Source organism: Talpa occidentalis, unplaced genomic scaffold (genome assembly GCF_014898055.3).
Source record: "Talpa occidentalis isolate TD23 unplaced genomic scaffold, MPIMG_talOcc4v2.1 talOcc4.12, whole genome shotgun sequence".
Taxonomy (NCBI): Eukaryota; Metazoa; Chordata; class Mammalia; order Eulipotyphla; family Talpidae; genus Talpa; species Talpa occidentalis.
Window position 1 is genome coordinate 94116899 of NW_023601212.1, and position 18255 is coordinate 94135153.

At 52.6% G+C, this 18255-nt stretch overlaps 1 protein-coding gene across 2 annotated transcripts in view; it reads right to left on the bottom strand.

Annotated features, from left to right (window-relative positions):
• The window catches only part of ABCC1 (ATP binding cassette subfamily C member 1), a 103703-nt gene that overhangs the window by 12983 nt on the left and 72465 nt on the right, over positions 1 to 18255 (bottom strand). Inside the window, exons 17-23 of one of the 2 annotated variants that reach the window (XM_037507550.2) lie at positions 15919 to 16095; positions 14027 to 14194; positions 12092 to 12275; positions 4890 to 4971; positions 4042 to 4177; positions 3247 to 3454; positions 949 to 1259 (exon numbers count right to left, since the gene is read on the bottom strand). In XM_037507550.2, coding sequence (XP_037363447.1) covers positions 949 to 1259; positions 3247 to 3454; positions 4042 to 4177; positions 4890 to 4971; positions 12092 to 12275; positions 14027 to 14194; positions 15919 to 16095 — 1266 coding nt within the window. Of the gene's footprint in view, positions 1 to 948; positions 1260 to 3246; positions 3455 to 4041; positions 4178 to 4889; positions 4975 to 12091; positions 12276 to 14026; positions 14195 to 15918; positions 16096 to 18255 lie in introns of both variants that reach the window. The other variant, XM_037507549.2, reaches the window with a different exon arrangement.

An 18255-nucleotide genomic window follows, 5' to 3' on the forward strand; every position in this document is an offset into this window, starting at 1 on the left:
TAGTATATAATGAGCACTAAGACAATAAAGATTTGCTGCATGCTGGACATGACAGTCCCCCATGTCTGATTTCCTTCACCGTCGCGTCCCAGGTTCGGACTCACTAGAAGTCCACAAAGCTCCCATCTGAACAAGTCTCCCCCACTCACAAATGTGCTACAGCTAACCTTTTAAGGGCAAGAAGGAACAGTACAGCACAACGGTTACCCACACAAGGTTTGGGGTCAGAGAGGTGAACTCACACTCCCAGGTTCAACATCTTCATCTAGCTATCAACTGGAGACATGATCTATGCGGGAATAAGATCTATGCGGGAAGAACCTAAGAAACCACAGTTGATGCTGACTCAGCTATCATATTTTCCCATGCCCTGTTCCCCTTCCTCAGTCTTGTTTTCTGAAATACAGTTGTGATGGCTGGAGATCCAGTAGCCGTCTTGGACCATCAGACCCACTCAAGAATGGAAGGCTTAATGCAAAGATCAGAGGAAAAAAAGCAATGAAGGCTCCTGGGATATTAATGAACTCATGGAGCTGCCACATCAGCCCTGAATGGCCTGCCTCTAAATTTCTATTATGAAGAAGAAAACTAAATGTCTATCTTGGGTAAGCTGCTGTTATTCATGTCTCTATGATCTGCAGGGCAGGGGACTAGGACATAAAACATTTCATATTTAAAGAAATATGACTAATAAAGGTTTCTTTTCAAACAAAGCTTACTTTTCCTTTCATAAAATATAGTTACTAAAACAACCATTAGGAAAAAAAGGACACTGGATTATCGCAAGCTAAAAATAATCAGTGTAGGGATCCTAAACTGATAAAACAAAACCAACCCTCTCCTAGCAAACCCTCAACAGCTCCACTCGGGGGAAATAATGAGTGAAGTGAGTCTTCTGTCACATGGAGGCACAGCACACACTCCTGGACACCAGACCCTACCTCTTACCTGGACGAAGAAGTACATGAGGCCCAGGGGCGGGATGACAACTGCAATCATGGGCGTGGCCAGCAGGATGATGATGCAGGCGCCGATGACGTTGAACAGAGAGCCCATGAACATCTTGATGACCTGCGGGATCATCGAGTCCACCGTGTCCATCTCCTTGGAGAAGCGGTTCACCAGGTTACCACTGGGGGTCCGCTCGAAGAAGCTCATGGGTGAACGGAGGACATTATTCAGCAGGTCCAGGTGCAGGTGGCGGGAGGCGAAGATCCCCCCAATGGACACTGCCATGGAGTAGCCAAACACCGCAACACCTGCAAACACTCTCTGGTTAATTCCACAGTGGAAGATGGGCCAAGCTGGGGGCAGGGATGAGGGGTGATGGGGCCATGTGAACAAAACGGGGCTGGACCCCCACCTTCTAATGGCAATCATGGAAACAGTGGTGGCTGTTCTTTATTGTGCTTGTACTATGTGCTAGAATTTTCTAGATATCCAAACCTTTCTACCACTCTGGGTAAGTTCTATCACTACCCAGTTTACAGTCGAGGAAGCTCAGAGGGGCAGATTCCTCTGCACTCTTCTAGCCAGGGCCCAGGCAGCCTGGGCCGGGTCCTGCTCTCCATCTGCCTGCCACAGTCCCTGAGACCAGTGCTGCGCAGCAGAGCTTGCTGTGACAACGGAAATGTTCTGTCCCTGTGCCTTCCTGTATGTGGCCACCAGACACATACGGCAACAGAGCATCTGTAAGGTGGCTAGTGCCACTGAGTAACTGCATTTCATTTTAATAAGCCACTGCTTATTAAATATAAATGGCCACCACTGACAAGTGGCACCATATGGACAGCACAGCTCTGCTCTAGAATAGACCCCACTGCTGTGGGGGTCCAGGTAAACATTGCACCCTTTCTGTATACCCCCTTCCTTTAAGTATACTTTGGAGACTACCATACCTTGCCCTGTGAGCAGAGAGTCTAAAAAAGTTAAGAAATCCACGTCTGCTCCTCTGTTTTCGTTTTCCAAAGTCACCCCCTGAAGATCATGAGACAGCTGTGCTCCTGCTAACGACCCACACTGGGATGCCCATTCTTTGCAGAGATTTCATGGGGAATGAGAAGCACCTTAATCAAGGAATCAAGCATCTTAATCAAGAGGTGGGGACTAAAACAATAGGCTCTAGAGCCAACACTGCCAAATCCTGCCATTTACCAGTTATGGGACCTTCCACCAGGCACTAAACTTCTAGGCACCTCGGTTTCCCCATCTGGAAATTGGGATGGTATCTTGCAGCCCTGCTGGAGGTAAAGGACCTGCAGGCAATGTGCTTGGTGCACAGGCAGTGCCCACAGACATCAAACGCATGCAGTGATACACGCCAGTGCATCCTAGACACCAAACACACGCGAGCATGTGTGCAGGGGAACACGGAGTTATGAGCACGTGAACACACAGCTCATGTCCTGTGAAGCATGGTGGGGAAGAGTGTGGGTCCCTGATCAGACGGCCTCATTGAATGCCAACTCTGCCGTGTGTAACTGTGGGCAACTCACTTAACCTCTCTGGGCTTCAGTTTCTGCATCTTTAAAATGTGCAAAACATGAACTCCTACCTCCTGCGATTGCTGCAAAGTTAAAACACCTAAAACTGTTTCTGGACAGGATGAGGCACCAAGCTGGTGCTCAGGACACAGCAGCTATTCCTGTTAATGCTGCACATGAGGGACTTCACAGGCACATGGCAGGGTTTTTCAGCCTCTTGACTAGCAGAGGTCATCTATTGCCGTGGGGGTGGCGCCGTGCAATGCAGAATGTTTAGCAATGTCCCCTAGCTGCCCGCAGCACCCGCCTCAGCTTGTGATGACTGAAAGCATCTGCAGACATTGCTAAATGTCCCTGGGGGCAGTGCTGGACCTACTAGTGTGAACTAAGTTCCAGCCTCAGACATCAGGGAGAAGTCCACAAATGAGACGTCACAGAAGCCCCATCACCCGACGGAGAGAGGGTCCTTGCTCACTAACGTGCCAGGCAACCTGTTTCTCAATGTTCCTCATCTGTAAAATGGGTGCACTGGGCCCGCCTCCCCTGCCCCCTTATCTCTGGGGGCTACATGAAACACAGTATTCATTCCACACACATCTGAATGTTTACCACATCATGGGTATCATTCATGTGAGTTAGGCTCGGTTTGGGGGACCCCTAAAGCCCTGACAAGTGGGGAGACCCAATTCGGTCATGAGACCCAGAACCGGTTCCAAGTGCCCCAAGCAGGTGGACGGGGAGGCCACAGAGGGGAGGTCCCCACCTTGCGAAATGCCCAGGGCTCCAAACACGCTCAGCCGGACTTTAGTGTGCTGCTGGGTCCCATTGACGATGGGGTCGTCGGTCCAGAGGCTGAGCCAATAGTGCGAGGCCAGGGCGGCCACGTGGTTGCACAAGAAAAGGAAGATGCTGAGAAAGGAGATGAACAGTCCGATTGCCTTCATGTAGTCCCAGTACACGGAGAGCTTGACCTGGACGCCGGAAGAGGAGGTGGTGTATAGGACGCACCCCGCCCAGGGACTCCCACAGCGCCCACCCCACCAGGGCCCCCAATCCTTGCCCACACCTGTCACCCCCACCCAATTCTGCCATAAGGAAGCAGCAGGAAAGTCAAGGCCTCTGTCCTCGTGGAGTCGAGTGGCTCTTCTCAAATCAGAGCTCAGGCAACAAACGTGCCACTTCTGAGCTGCCGCCTGGAATGGCTGGGGCAGCCTGGACGGGCTTGGACAGGCAGAGTTCGAGACCGCCTCCCCACTGACCAAATCACAAGGGCTGAGAGCAGTGACAAAGATTTTTTTCTGACTGTGTCTTTTTTCTATGTCATTTAGCCTGTGTCTGTGGCAGCCCGAAGCCACGTCGTGTGGTGGGGAGCCCTCGCTGGGACCGCCCTGTCCTGCTCCAGGAGGCAGGGACTGCAAATGCTCTCCCTGGAGTCCCACCAAAGGGCTCAAGCCCTCACCTGCCGCTCCACGGCTGCAACCCTGGGCATCACCCAGGCTCATTTAAACATTTAAAAAGCACCCTGCAGAGGGCCCTCGTTTTGGAAGGCGGCCCTCACCTGGCCTGTCTGAGCCTTGTCCGCCTCCATCAGCTTCCAGGTCTCCTCCTTCTTGGCCCCATCCTTCTGCAGCTCGGATGTGCTGTTGTGGTGCCGGGTGACATCCCCGCTGTAGGAGGAGGAGTTGCTGAGCTGTCTGGGGAAAGCCAGGCAGAGGGTGTCAGGTGGAGGCCTCGGGAAGGCTGGAGGCCCTCACCAAGCACCCAGCAGTGCAGTCTTCTGCATTTACCCAGAGAGAGGAGGGTTTGTTCCAGGGCCCACAGAAGATCTGCTCCTTCAAGGAGATATTAAGAGCATTTCTTGCTCCCCTGGTCACCGGCTTTACAGAGACCATTACAGATGAGCACACAGCACATGGCTCAGCACGTAAGCATCTCCCAGAGGCAGCCCCTTTCCCAGGGACTTGTGAGCTCGGGGAACAAAGTGTGTATGCATACATGTGTGTATGTTCCCTCTCTGTGTGCTGTGTCCTCTGTGTATGTGTGCACGTGTTTGTATGTATGTCTCTATGTGTCTGTGTGTGTGTGTGCGTGTGTGTGTTGTTGGGCAGATCCACACCATGTAGGGAACTTGAGAGCCAGACATGCAGACAGAGGGCTGAACCATGAGGCCAGCATGAGACGTGCCACTTGGCGGGAACAGGGCCTCGAAGCTCTGCCAAGTGAGGTTCCCAAGAATTCCGGAGGGAGGCAGAGAGCCATTGCCATCTGTGACCCTGGGGAGCTGAAGGCCTTCAGGGTGGGTTGAACCTGGCTGCTATTACCTGGTAACCTGCTCTGATCCCCCAGGCAGGGGACACACCCAGAGCTGGGGGAATCCTTAGGACGAGGCCTCCCTCCCTGCCTCACCTCTGCAGCTGCTTCCCAGAGGTATCCGTCACCAGCATGCCATTCTCCATTTGCTTTGCCTCCTTCCCTGGACCACTGATGCCTGCTGACACGGCCAAAGAGAGAGAAAGGGGAATCATGGTTTCAAGAGCCAGACACCAAAGCCAAGATGAGGATAACTGGTCCCTTTTGGGAGGAGATAGCAGATAACCCGGCCACCAGGAAGCTCAAGGCCAGTCAAGGCCAGATTTGCTGGGGGCATGCGCAGGCTCCTGGCTGCGGTGCAGGAGCTCTCTGGAGCGAGCTCCCTTGGGGAGATCCATTTTGAGGGCCCCATCAGTGGAGCACACGGGGCTTGAGCAGGTGTTCCGTGCCAGCTGCAGAGGGTGAAACCCAGCTCAGGCAATGACATGTCTGTGAGGTGAGCTCGGGCGCAAGGGCCAGGGTGAAGGGAATTATGCAGGGGAAAAAGCAGGTGGTCCCCAGGCACCCTACGCAGGGATAACTAACAACCAGATCTGACAAGGGCATTAGCCAACAGGAGGTGTCTCAGAGCCTCCCCAGCAGGGACAGGAGTTAACCCTTTGGTGACCAGATCACAGGGGATCCAGATGGTCCAGGGCAGGGGGCACCTGCGGCAGGGGCTGTGCCCAGCCATAAGGAAGCATTTCAGTATTTCAATGACTAGGCTACCCTAGCCAGGAATCTGCCCTGACCCCAGCGAATGTTTACCAGCACCAGGGCCGTAACCTCAACCACGAAGGTGGCAGTATTTATTGGCGCTGGCTGCTGTACTGTGTTGACATATATTATCACCTTCAATATCCCCAGCATCTCAGGGACACGTTATCATTAGTCCCACTCTGCACTCATGTCCTCAGTCTTTGCCTTCATGAGAGAGAGAAGCAGAAGGAGGGCTCCTTCTGAGGGTGACCCCAGGAGAGAAGTCAGGAAACACAGCTGGGGTGACCCGGGGAACATGCTGATGAAACAAGGTTTAAAGCAGAAGCAAGGAGGAGCCACGGGAGGAACAGAAGGCTGAAGGGGCTGGGGTGGGCCCACGGCTGGGCCGACCAGAGGAGCTCCGAGCTGCTGATTCTCTATCTCGACTGGGAACCAGTGACCTGGGGACGCCCAGACCTAGCGCTGGCCACTACCGTGACTCTGTCGGGAAGGCCGGGCCCCCATGCTGAAAGCAGTCAGGTAACTGGTGGATGACAGACAGGAGGTGTTCCCTAACTTCCCAGCTGTGTGTCCCAGGAGGTGTGGGCAACACTCAGGTAGGAGCTCAGGATGTGGGAGACATCACTGTCCACCTGCATTTTTAAACGTATTTCACAGGTGATTCTGAGGCTCAGCCAGGACTGAGAATCACTGCTTTAAACACTTCCTGTAATGTCCGCATCCTTCTATTATTAACTAAAAAAAAAAAAAAAAAAAAAAAACACTAAACCAAACAAACAAAGAAAAAGTAGTACAAACAGAACTCTCCATGCAGCCAGGGCTCATGCACATGAAAAGCACTAGGAAGCTGGGCCTAGCCTTGACCTTTTCTCTGATGCTTAAAAACACTCCCAAGACACCTGTCCCATGAGTGGGTACCCCAGAGAGCCCCTGTCTCTCTGGGGGCCCCAGCCTTCTCCTGCTGCTCACTCAGCACAAGCCCCCCACAGTGGCCTCGTGTGACGGCTCTCTCTCCTCCACCCAGCAGCCCCCAGGGCCATGTGCCAACTGGGGAAGTTGGAAAATTCTTCCCTGCAAGGGGAGAGCTGAGTCCTAGGAGGGTAACATGAAGATGGGGTGCCCACACCCCTCTTCCTAGTCTTAGCAAATGCTTCTGCCAGGGCTCCCCAGGCTCCCCTAAGCCCAGGGGAAACCTAACCAAGATGGCCCATGAGAACCCCTTCCCCTGGAATCTGGCTGGACAAGGACCAAAGACAGTCCAGTCCGTCTGCCCTAAAGGGATCTGACTCCCTGAGTTCCCCTGTCCTGAGTCTGTGTATCCAGTTCTGGCTTAGATTTCTGAGCTCCCTGGTATCCTCCTGGTAAACAGCCTTGTGTTCTAAGTGGCCAGGGTGGGCTTCTGTGGTTCCCAAAGACTCCTGTCTGGACCCCCAGCCACACACTGCTGGGTGTGGAAGGTAGGATGGGAGGGTCCCTCCAGTACCACCTGATGCCTTTACGTGGTTGGAGGGAGACAGGGCAGCCTTGCCCGCTGGAATCCTGCCAGACCACATCTGGTTCCTGGCCTCCCAAGTTTACCCCATCCAGGGCCCAAACCCCTGCACAGGTCTCACCTGCGCCCAGGAGGTATGGGTGCTACTGTAATAATCAGACTCTTGCCATTGATCGCCTGTCATCCTCCACCCGCTGCGTGCCAGCATTTTTGCTATCAGGACCTCTTTTGAGTATGCTTGTCACAGTAAATTTGTCTCTGAGACAGTGAAATTTAGCCGAGGTCACCCAACTGACAAGAGAGAGCTGGAAACTCAAACTGAATCCCCCAGGGCCGACCACAAAGCCTGGCACAGAGCAGGTGCCCCTGAAATGCTGGCTAACCAACAGAAGAGGGTGGAAAGGCAGGCACTCAAGGCTCCCTTCCCAGGCATGCACAGTCCGCCTAGAGTCTTGTTCTATAAGCAAGGCTAGTTCTAACCCAGGTGCCACTGACCTTCGTCCTCCTGGTCCACCACTTTGCCACCTGGGAATTCACAAGATCCAAAAAAGTGTTCAGAACCAGGACAAAACATGCCCCTTTTCCAAGCTCCAAGTTAAATAACCAAAGGGAAAGGATGGGATGGCTTCTCTTAAGGGGGAGAGGGAGGGTTGGCTATGGGGCCTGCTGCATCTGTGCCTCAGTCGCCCCAGCCAGCCCCTGGATCCCTGGCAAGTGCTCTGCATGAGACCAGCCCCTTTCTCAGAAAGTCATTAACTCTTAAGTGTTTGAAGAGAAATAGAGCTAGGAAAATGCAGGCCTGCCTTCTGTCTCGACACCCGCTTCCAGAACAGCAGAAGGAAGGGAAGAAGGAATTGCAGTGGGTGGACAAGGCAGCTGGGACACAGCATGGGCCTCGGTTCCAGTCCTTAGCCTCCAGCCCAAGGACAGACGTTACCCACGAGATGGGGTTGGGTTCCCTGGAGCTTAGCTCTAAGCCGGCTAGACAAGGACTGGAGAAAAGGGGGAGAGGAGGTAACCTGGTGCAGCTATCCCCTTGGGCCCTCCCCAGGATGTCACCCCTTCTCAGGGGTCTCATAGGCCCCACCCCCAAGAGGTTCAACATCGTGCTGTCCTTGATTATTGCACGTTTGTCTCCTCCATCAGACTGTGAGTTCTTGAGATCAGAGATTAGGTCTTATCCACCACCCTATTTTTAGCATATGGTGCTCAGCTGGCCACGTGGGATTGCACAGGATGTGCACTGCACAGTTCCAAACAGCAGCTTAAGTACCAGGTGTCCCCAGGCACACTGCAGGTGCTCAGGACACACCTGCCAGGCAGATAGACAGATACCAAGTGAACAGTCCAGAAGACAAACAGAGCTGACCTTCCACTGCTGGGGGGATGGGGGGACAGACTGGAACCTACCACAAAGCTGGTCTCTAAACCAGCCTGGAGAGAAACGGGTACAACCGGGGTACGTTTTCTCCTCATCTCGGGGATTTGTGCTGTGGTGCATGAGTCCAAAGCCCACAGACCTATCAGATGCTCTCACATGGCGCGGCTAAAACAACCAAGGTGTGGTTCATTCACTGACGTATCTGAGGCATTTACTGAATGTCTACTCTGTGCCATGCACTGTTCTCAGCCCTGGGGGCACAGAGGTGACCAAAGTGCCCTCTTGGAGCTAACTCCCAAGGGGGAGAGAGAGCAACAATAAACAAATTAGCAGATCCAGAATTCACTGCCAGGCAGTCCTAACTGTTAAAAGGAGAGTAAGGCTGGGTGAGGGGAAGACAGTGACAGGCAGGGGAGAGGAAATGCTATAAAAGACTAATTTTCTTTTAAGCAAAGACACAAAAGATATAATTCAATGCATGTTCTAAGTGCTTCCAAGGACCAGATGTGGGCTGTGAGGCTGACCCACCAGCCACCACCTGCCCTTGAGCCACAGGAGTGCTGCCTGGGCTTGGCGTTCAGCCTGCCAGGGGCCCGTAACGTTGGTACCTAGAGGCTCCCTGCTTCTTCTCAAGACGGTTCTGGAACTCTGCTTGGGTGAGGGCCAGCAGGCAAGCCTCCCTTGAGGGAAGAATCCACGTCGCTGCTTTACAGTCAACGCCTCATTTTTTGACCAAAAACGGAATTGATCAGCTGTATCACCCAACCCGAAAGTTCTTCATACTCAAAAGAGGAAAAAATCTGGCCACTGAGGGCAGCCGAAAGGAATGTGCTGTCTGAGGGACGGGCTCTCCAGCAGCTGCTCAGCGCTGGGGACGGGTTTCTGTCATGTGGGGAGGCGCTTGTGACCCGCGTTAAGACAAAGAGGAAGGGGAGGAGGATGAAGAGCACCCTGCGTGGCCTCCTACTTTGGTCGGGGAAGGCGGAGGAGAGAGCAGGAGGCGGAAGAGAGGTCAAACTCCAACTTGGGTGGGGGGCAACCCCTAGGGGTGGGAGACAGCAGGACGCTCCTCCTGCTGGTTCTCGGCACTTCCCTGCAGTGCGCAACTGTCTGCAAGGAGCTCGTGGTGATTTAACAATTAGTAAGGAAAAATGGGCAACACACTGAAAAAAGGGAAAAAACTAGTCACAAGGTTCGCACACGCACACGCATGCACACGCACAGGACGGCTCGAGCGAGGTTCCGAAAAGCAGCCGTGTTGGAGGAACTGGGTCTTGCCCCCCAGGTGACCAGGGGACAACCTGGCAGAGAAGAGCCCAAATACACGGGGTTCTCACCCTGGGCCCTGCTGACCTTGTGAGCTGACATTTCTCTGCTCTTGGCGGGCAGAGGGGCGTCCTGTGTACTGCAGGGCATGAAATAGCATCTCTCATCCTCCCCCGCCCCCGCTGTGACACCCACAACTACTGTCTCCAGATGTGGCCGAACGACCCCGGGGCACGAAGACTCCCTGATGGAAATGCTGATCTAGGGTTTAGCGTCCTACAAAATGTAACCAGAGTCAATAAAAATGTTCTCCGCCTTCTAGATACGAAGCTTAACGAGTCAATTTGTAAAGTTCCTTGCCACCAAAAAAAAATTGCTTCCTATTCCTAGAAATCTTAGAGTGAACATCCCGCACGAGGGGCCAGTGACCCCCACTTCAAGCTCAGTTCTTATTATATCTCCCCTTTCCCATCCTTCAGAGAAAGATGCCCTTCCCCACGTCATTCACTCTCCCTGTCGTGCCAAAAAGGACCACATTCCTCCGTCAAGGACAGAATTTGCCCTTTGGGAGGGGCCCAACACGTGGTTACAACAAACTCCAAGTCACCGGCACTTTTAGTCGCTAGACCTGCACAAGACAAGAGCCTGATGCCAGGCCTTACCCGAGGGGCCCCGCCAGAGAGGAAGAAAGAGAGGGTTTGACCAGAGACTCCCAGGCTGAGGATTTCTGTGTCCTGCCGGGCAGAGGCTAGATGGCTGAATTGGGGAAATGCCCACCGTGGTTCCAGGGTGGTAGATGGTACTTTCGTCACCACCACTACACACACACACACACACACACACACACACACACACACACACGAAATGTACAGCATCCCATGTTCTGCATAAGCTGCTTTGGCTGTGCCGGTGAGGAGGAAGGGAAAGGTAAAACCCCAGCTGTGGCCAACAGAGTTTATGGCCGATCCCTGCTCACCTGGCCTGACAGGGGAGAGAGCAAGAGAGGCCTCGTTCTGGGAGAAAGATTCAGTAACACCCATTCAGAAAGCTGAGAGGGTTAATTTTATCCAAAGATAGCCAATCAAGACGGTAGGTGATGCACAAGGATCGAAGTCACTGGGACCCATCACGTGACCTTGGCTGGACTCAAGTGACCATGGAAAGAGACTGCAGCAGGAGGGCAGCTGGCTAGACTTAAGGCAGAACTTTGCAAACCCAAGAGCATGAACGTGTAGAAGTTGCAGTCAGGGAGCTTCGAGGCTGAAGGGCGTGTGGGCCATTTCACGCTGGCAAAAGAAAATACTTTTCTTGGACAACCACCGGTGTTCCCAGCAGCACAGTTCAAAAAGCCAAGAAGTGGAAACAACTCAGATGCTCATCAGCCCACGGCTGGATAAACAGAACATGGCGTGACCACACAACGGATTGTGGAGAGAAATGAAGCGCTGACACATGCCACCCCCCCACCCCTAATGAACTGGACAAAGTCCCGCCGAGTGAAAGAAGCCAGTCACAAGAGGCCGCGTACGCTCGCACTCCGTTTACATGGCGGATCCAGAGCAGACACATCTCCAGACACTCCGCCCACACTCCCCGGGCCCTGCAGACCCCCTGGAAGGGAGACCGGCAGAATCTTCGAGATGCCAATCTGACCATGCAATACAGGCCTGTCTGAGAAGCTTCTCAATCAATTCCCTGGATTTTAAACCATTGATAAGAGAAGACAGGTGCAGCAGGGCTGCTGGGAAGTAGACAGGTGCCAGGTGCACAGAGCAGGCGCAGGACACTCCTCCCAGGGCAGTCACAGCAGCTGCCACCTAGCACTGAGCTGCACTCCAGGTAATTCAGCACATGGAATCTCTGCCAAGAGCCAGGATGCTGGTTCTGTTACTGTGCTGCTTTATCAGTAAGGAAACTGAGGCTCCAAGGGGTGTGCAGCAGGGACCTGGGGTCCGGGTGCTGGTGAGAGCAGCAGCTGGGATTCAAACCCAGATCCTGCCAACCCTGACCTGTTGCTCAGCCCTTGCTGCACCTCGCCTCAGGACCCCCACATTGTTCTGGGTTGTCACCGCCTCACGGTGACCACATCTGTCACCAGCTCCTCATGGCCACTTAAGAGCCAGGATGACTATAATCATCACGGTCCCTGTATCTGGCTGGGGGACCCTGATGCTTAAGAGGTCCAAAGCCACATCACCAGAGAGGAGTGAGACTTGAGCTGAGACCTGCCGACCTGGCCATAGGCAAGGGGACCGTCTCGATTCAGCCCTGAAGGGGTTAAGCCAGTACTCCCAGATAGTTCCCAGGAGGCCATGAACCGCCTTCCCAGGGAGGCCAGTGGGCACCCCGAGGTGGGCACCTCGAGGAGACGCGCAGCCCACCAGGGCCCTGAGGACCTACCTTCATCTTGCTCATCCTGCTCCTGCTCGGTGTTGGCATAGGTGCGCAGGAACTCGGCGAAGGCCCCGTCCCGCTCCAGCAGCTCCTGGTAGGAGCCCATCTCGGAGATCTTGCCACCGCTCATGACGATGATGACATCCACTTGTGGCAGGTAGCTGATGCCGTGTGTCACCAGGAGCCGCGTCTGCGGGCAAGCAGGGAGGTCAGGCGGGAGGGCGAGGGCAGTGCAGGCGCCAGCTGTGGGGCCACATCCAGGCAACACACCCGCAATGAGAACCCGGAACACCCCAGCCCCGGAGGCGTTTGTCCCCCGCTGGGGAGCCCACAAAGATCTGTGCCCTGGAGCACAGGGGTGAGTGCCAGTAAAGCCAGCATGTGCTGGAAGGGTCTTGGGCGGGAAGGGAGTGGGGAGGAGGGGCGACTTTAATAGGAGTGACCAGAGGACAAAAATCTATAGGACAAGGGAGAGGGTAACAGGCGGGGTGGGGATGAGTAAGAGTCCCCTTCCCCGCTGCCAAACAATGGGTACCAGGGCTTGTTTTTGGGTTGTTGTTTTGTTTTGTTTTTTTTTCTGTAAGTAAAGGTGCCCCCTGGAAGTCTGCAGTCCGTGTTGGCTTTATCAGGAGGATGAGCATGAGGCTCTGTGTACCTTTGTCAAGATTTTCCTCTAGGGGCCGATGCTAAATATTTTCAGCTTCAGGAACCCTAGACCCTCCAGCTCAGCCACGCCGTCGTGGCGTGAGTGCAGCCACACGGGAGATGCCAGGCCTGGCTGTGTCCCAGCACAGTGCCACTGGCTGGGATTTCAGTGGGATGGTGACACCACACGTCACAGGGCCGTTTCTTTGGAGTTTTTCCAACCACTTGAAAGTACTGAAACTGGGCCTCCCTGGTGGCGCAGGGGTTAAGTCTCAGCACTGTCAAGCTATCGCCAGCCACTATGGCCTGTACCCACATGGCGCAGCAGACCTCTCATGTCTCCCCGCTGCTCCCCTCAGCAGTGTACTTTGGTCTATCTGCCTGTTCTGCTCCCCACCCTGTCTCTGGTGAATCCTCTCACCCCTCTGCCCCCACACGTCTGGCCTGCACCCAGTTCCTATATGCATAAGTAAAAACAAATCTTTAAAAAAGGAAGTACTGAAACCACCCTGGGCTCAGGGTCACACAAGGCAGGCACAGCCAACCAGGTGGATCAGGTGCACTGGCCCTGCTCTTCAGAGAAGGCCTGGGGTGCAGGGTGAGGTGGGGGGGGGGCAATTATTTGTTGTTTTGGGTTTTTTTGTCCTAACCCTCTGATCGTGTTACTACGGGCCTGTATTACTCTGACAACTTAAAAAATGTTTTGAAAATTTTAAAAATTATGCCCACAGCAAATTTTTGTGGTGTCTGTGGGGAAGCTCACCAGAGGTTAGGTGCTGCTTACACAGCAAAAAGTCTTAAAGGAAACAAAAATCTCTAAGCAACAGATTTATACATAATTGATGTGTTTCTCGTGTTTTTCTGAATCACCTGTGACCGTGTGTTGTTTCATGAAATCAGAAAACAATACTCAGGACATCCCCTCACCCTGCCTGAGATTCCCCTGAAAAAACAAACAGAAAAGTAACAAGAACAGGAAACTCTTATGTCAAGTGTTGGGGCAGTTTTCTGCTCTAAACCGCCTTCCCTTGGCCCACAGCCACCTCCGCAGGGAAGGGGGTTGAGGGGCCCATGCCCCCAGGGGCCCGGGGTGGGATTTCCCCCTTGCAGCCTCCCCTGCCAGTCAGTCAGGGCGAGGTCACCTTTGGTCAAGTGGGGGCAGTGACTGCAGGATTAGAAATGTGTCCATCGGTCCAGCTTTTTAAAAAGCCTTAGAAGGGAAAGATCCCCAAGGGGGCCACATTCCAAGTTAAAGAGAGAGACAGCCTGATGCCAGCTGGCTGCTCCGGCAGCTACCTTGCTCTTCAGCATCCCCTTGGGCCCAATCACGTTTTCAAAGATGTGCTTCCCCACGTGGGCATCCACCGCTGAGAGGGGGTCGTCGAAGAGGTAGACGTCAGAGTTACAGTACACGGCCCGGGCCAGGCTCACGCGCTGCTTCTGGCCCCCAGACAGGTTCACACCCTAGGGAGAGAGGCACAGGGTGGGATTCCTGGGGAGACCCAAGACTGGCACGCAGAAAGGATGACCTGCCAGGATGCAGCAGCAGACCCAGGCTGACTCCGCTGCCGCGCTGCACCAATCCTCCCATTTGAACAGGCAGCAAAGGATAAAAGTTGCACCTGCAGGAATGCGGGTTCAACTCCTGGCACTGATTTAGCCTCAACAATGAAAAAGGCAAAGGAGAAAACTAAGCCTCCTGGGATCTGCTGAGCAGAGCGCCTGGCACACAGTGGGCCTTCAGCACAGCAGGGCTGGTGCCATCAAATGCCGGTGCCACAGGGAAGGCGCCTGCGATGTGGTAATGACATTATAATTGTCACTGCTCTTGTTATTACAGTTCACAGCTAACACTTTTTGCCAGATTACATGGCTCTATCACTCATAGGTGAAGCCACATACAGTCAAAGAAGGTTCCATCCTGCAGGCACTGAAATCCAGGCCCTGCGCGGCTCACCAGCATGATGGGCACCGTTTTCTAATTTGCAGCTGGGCAGGACAGCCCTCCCAAGACACATAACCCAGTGTCATTTCCACGTCACGCAGGGGAATCAAGCCCACTGGATTAACCACCCAGCCCCTCTCCAGAGAGATGACCCCCCTCCCCATGCGCCGGGGTGGGGTCCCGGCAGCACCGTTCCTTTCATGGTCCCTCTGGCCACCACCTATTAGCCCAGGGGCAGACCCCAGACCCAAGCTAAAGGGTACAGTTTCTCCCTCCAGATTTTAGTATTGGAACCTACATGGAAGAGTTAGGAATCTCTGAGTGGTAGGAACAGACTTTTTTTTAAAAAAGTCAAAAAAGGACAAAACCGGTTGTGCAGAAAAGGAAAGACAGAAGAGGGAGCAGGCTGCCTGCCCTGCCCTGGCTGAGGACTCCTCATCTGTCCCTAGTATTCCCCAAGATCCATCTGTATTCTTAGACACAGTCTGAGGTTTTGCTTGTGTTGGCTGAGGCTCTTTGTTACTTACAAACTCAAAGAACCCTGCTAATAATTTGTTTTTCTTTCCAAGAAGCTACAGATTTCCCTCAAATGAAAACAATCATTCACCAACTAAGAGAGCTAGTGCAGTCACTGGCTTGTAACATGAAACAGGCGGGAAGCACTTTGGGCTGCCGTGGGATGTCTGGACTCCCTGAGTGTACACCAGATAACCACCAGGGCACCAGAACAGCTGCCAGGCAGAGGGGAAAGCATGTGCAAAGGCCTGAGGGTGGCGAGGAACTTGGGGTCGCTGAGGAGCTGGCCAGAACACCAGTGGGGAGGGCAGACATGGGGGGTGTGGACAGTGAGATTTGGAAACACCCCAAGAGACAAGTTGTAACCAGTTAAGAACAAGGACACAGGAGCAACATCCCACAGCTCTTGGCTGTGTGGCCTCACACAAGTCACTTAGCCTTTCTGGGCCTCAACCATTAAATGGGGATAACAGTAAAATCCCACCCATGGCTTGCTGTGAGGATGAAATATTTACAGAATGTTTGGCATAGTGCCTGGCACACAGTAAACACTCCCGTTTGACAAGCAGAACACCCCGCTGAGCCCAGCCCTTGTCAAACAATCACAGTTAACTCACACATTCAGAGACAGGAAGAGAGCTTGACGTCCTGGCCACTGCAGTTATGCCCTTGCTTGTTACCCAGCAATAGCTGATGGATACAGGGGCCACTGAGAAGCTGTACTGACCTTCTCGCCAATCTCTGTCTGGTCCCCACTGGGCAGAATTTCCAGGTCTGGGAGGAGGGCACAGGCTTCTATCACATCCTTATAATACTGTTCCTTTGGTGGGCGTCCAAAGATGATGTTTTCTCGGAGAGAATTATTCTGAATCCAGGCCTGCTGGGGGACATAGGCCACGGAGCCCTAGGTGGCAAATGGAGGAGGAAAGTCAGACAGACGGGTGTGGGCTAACGGGACCACAGCCGCACCCACAACTGGAGGAGCCTTAATTCATAAGACATTCATCACACCTGTTGTTTCTACAGGAAGGCCTAGGGGTGCCAGAGCTGGGATCAGAACCCATCCACAGTAGGTCAGACACTGACTCCAACATCGGGAACTCAAGAGTTGAAATCTTCATCAATGAGATTATCGGGAGAGGAGTTGTAGATTATATTATAGTTACAAATTCGTGACTGTTCATTGGATGTCTACAAGAGTGAATTTAATTTTTTCTTCCCAAGAGTGGGAAGTCCCTGACATGATGAAAATTGATTTGACTGCCTTTGTAGACAATGCTAAGATTCTCATATACATGATAGTTTTTTAAAGCCTTTTGAAAACAGAGCTCATGTGGGACATCAGGGAAGGACTCCTTGAAGACATTTCCTTGATTAGGTTGACTTAAGCAAGGACTTCTACATCAAAATTGCCTATTTCAAAAGTTGTGCCTTTATTTCCATGTACCTAAGTTATCAAGAATGGCATGAGAAATAATCAGATTGGGGGGGGGGAGGGTGTTTTCTGTACTTTGGTAATAAAACACTGAGATTTAAAAAAAAAGTAAATAAACAAACAGTTAAGGATAAGTTGGTTTGACAAAGAGAAAGGGAAAAGCAATGACTCAGAGGGAAGAGCATGTGCAAAGGTCTGGAGGTGAGAGGAGCTTGGCCCAGTCCAGAAACAGGAAGGCGGGTGTGAGCAGAACATCACATGACAGCGAGACAGACAGGAAGGGGCAGGAGGGCAGCTCACACGAAGTGAGTGGTTCCTGGCGAGGAGCATGGGCCTTCCTGAAGGGTCAGGAGCCACCAAAGGTTCTTAAAGAAGGGAATTCGAGAGGGACAAGGTTGGAGATGGAATCCAAGTCTCCTGACTCTTTGTCTTCAGTCTCAGATAAATATCTAAACTGTTGACTCTAATGTGGTCACATATAAGAGGCCCCAGCATCACAAGCCTCAGGCAGGTCAGACATGGTGAGCATGAGTCTGACCCACTAAAGCATCAGGAGAAAAATATTTTCTCATCAGGGCAAAACAACCACTCACAAGGAAATGAAAAATCTCGTCAAGCCTATCCTCAGCTTCTAGATCCATCATTTTATATTTAAAAGCTTTCTACTTTCAAAAAGTGGGTCTCATTAGCGGGTGATTTTGCCTTCGAGGGGGCATCTGACAATGTTTAGGGACACATTTGGTTGTCAGAAGTGGGGGGGCGTCTGGTGGCAGCTAGTGGATGGGGGTCAGGGATGCGGCTGAAAATCCCGCTATGCACAGGACCACAGAGTCATCCAGCCCAAAATATCCACCGTGCAGGGATGTGGAAATCAGGGTTAATGTGACAGAATGTAGTGTGGATGCCAATGTAGTTGGGAATGTCCTTCCATTAACCCAGCTCACACTGCCCGTTAATCTCACTGTGTAATACGCACTTGAAAGGAACAACAGACTTTTTTTTTTTCATTTTATTTATTTTTGGGTAGAAGAACTGGGGTGTAGGCCAGAGGTGTGGGGGAAGGGATGAGAGGATTCACCAGAGACAGAGTGGGGAGCAGAACAGGCAGATGTACTGAAATACACTGCTGAGGGGAGCCGCAGGTGAGATAGGAGAGGTCTGTTGTACCATATGTGGGTCAGCTCCCTGGCCGGGGATCAAACCCAGGCTGCAGCAGGGATAGCGCTGAAACTTAACCCCTAGGCCACCAGGGAAGCCCGGAACAACAGATACTACTTAAAATGGTTAAATGACCTTGTTTTGGATCCCAGTGTAATGTACACATTCTATTAATGCATGCTATAGAAGGATCCTACAATCAGCCAAAAAGTATTTGGTTCTAAAATATGAACAACATAACCTAGCAGACTCCAAGAGCCTGCCACAGTGGGGATGTAAAAATTGCTGCCTAGGCCACGAAGAGGTGCAGGCCAAAATCTGGGCCAAGCCAGGTTAATCAGAGTTAAACAGGTTTTTCCTCCTTGTAGGACTCCTAAAAGCCTGAAATAATCTCTTAGGAACACAAGGCTTCTTATTTGCAAAGCATCCACTAAGATGGGTTGGCTGCAGACCATGCTCCAGAAAGGCCAG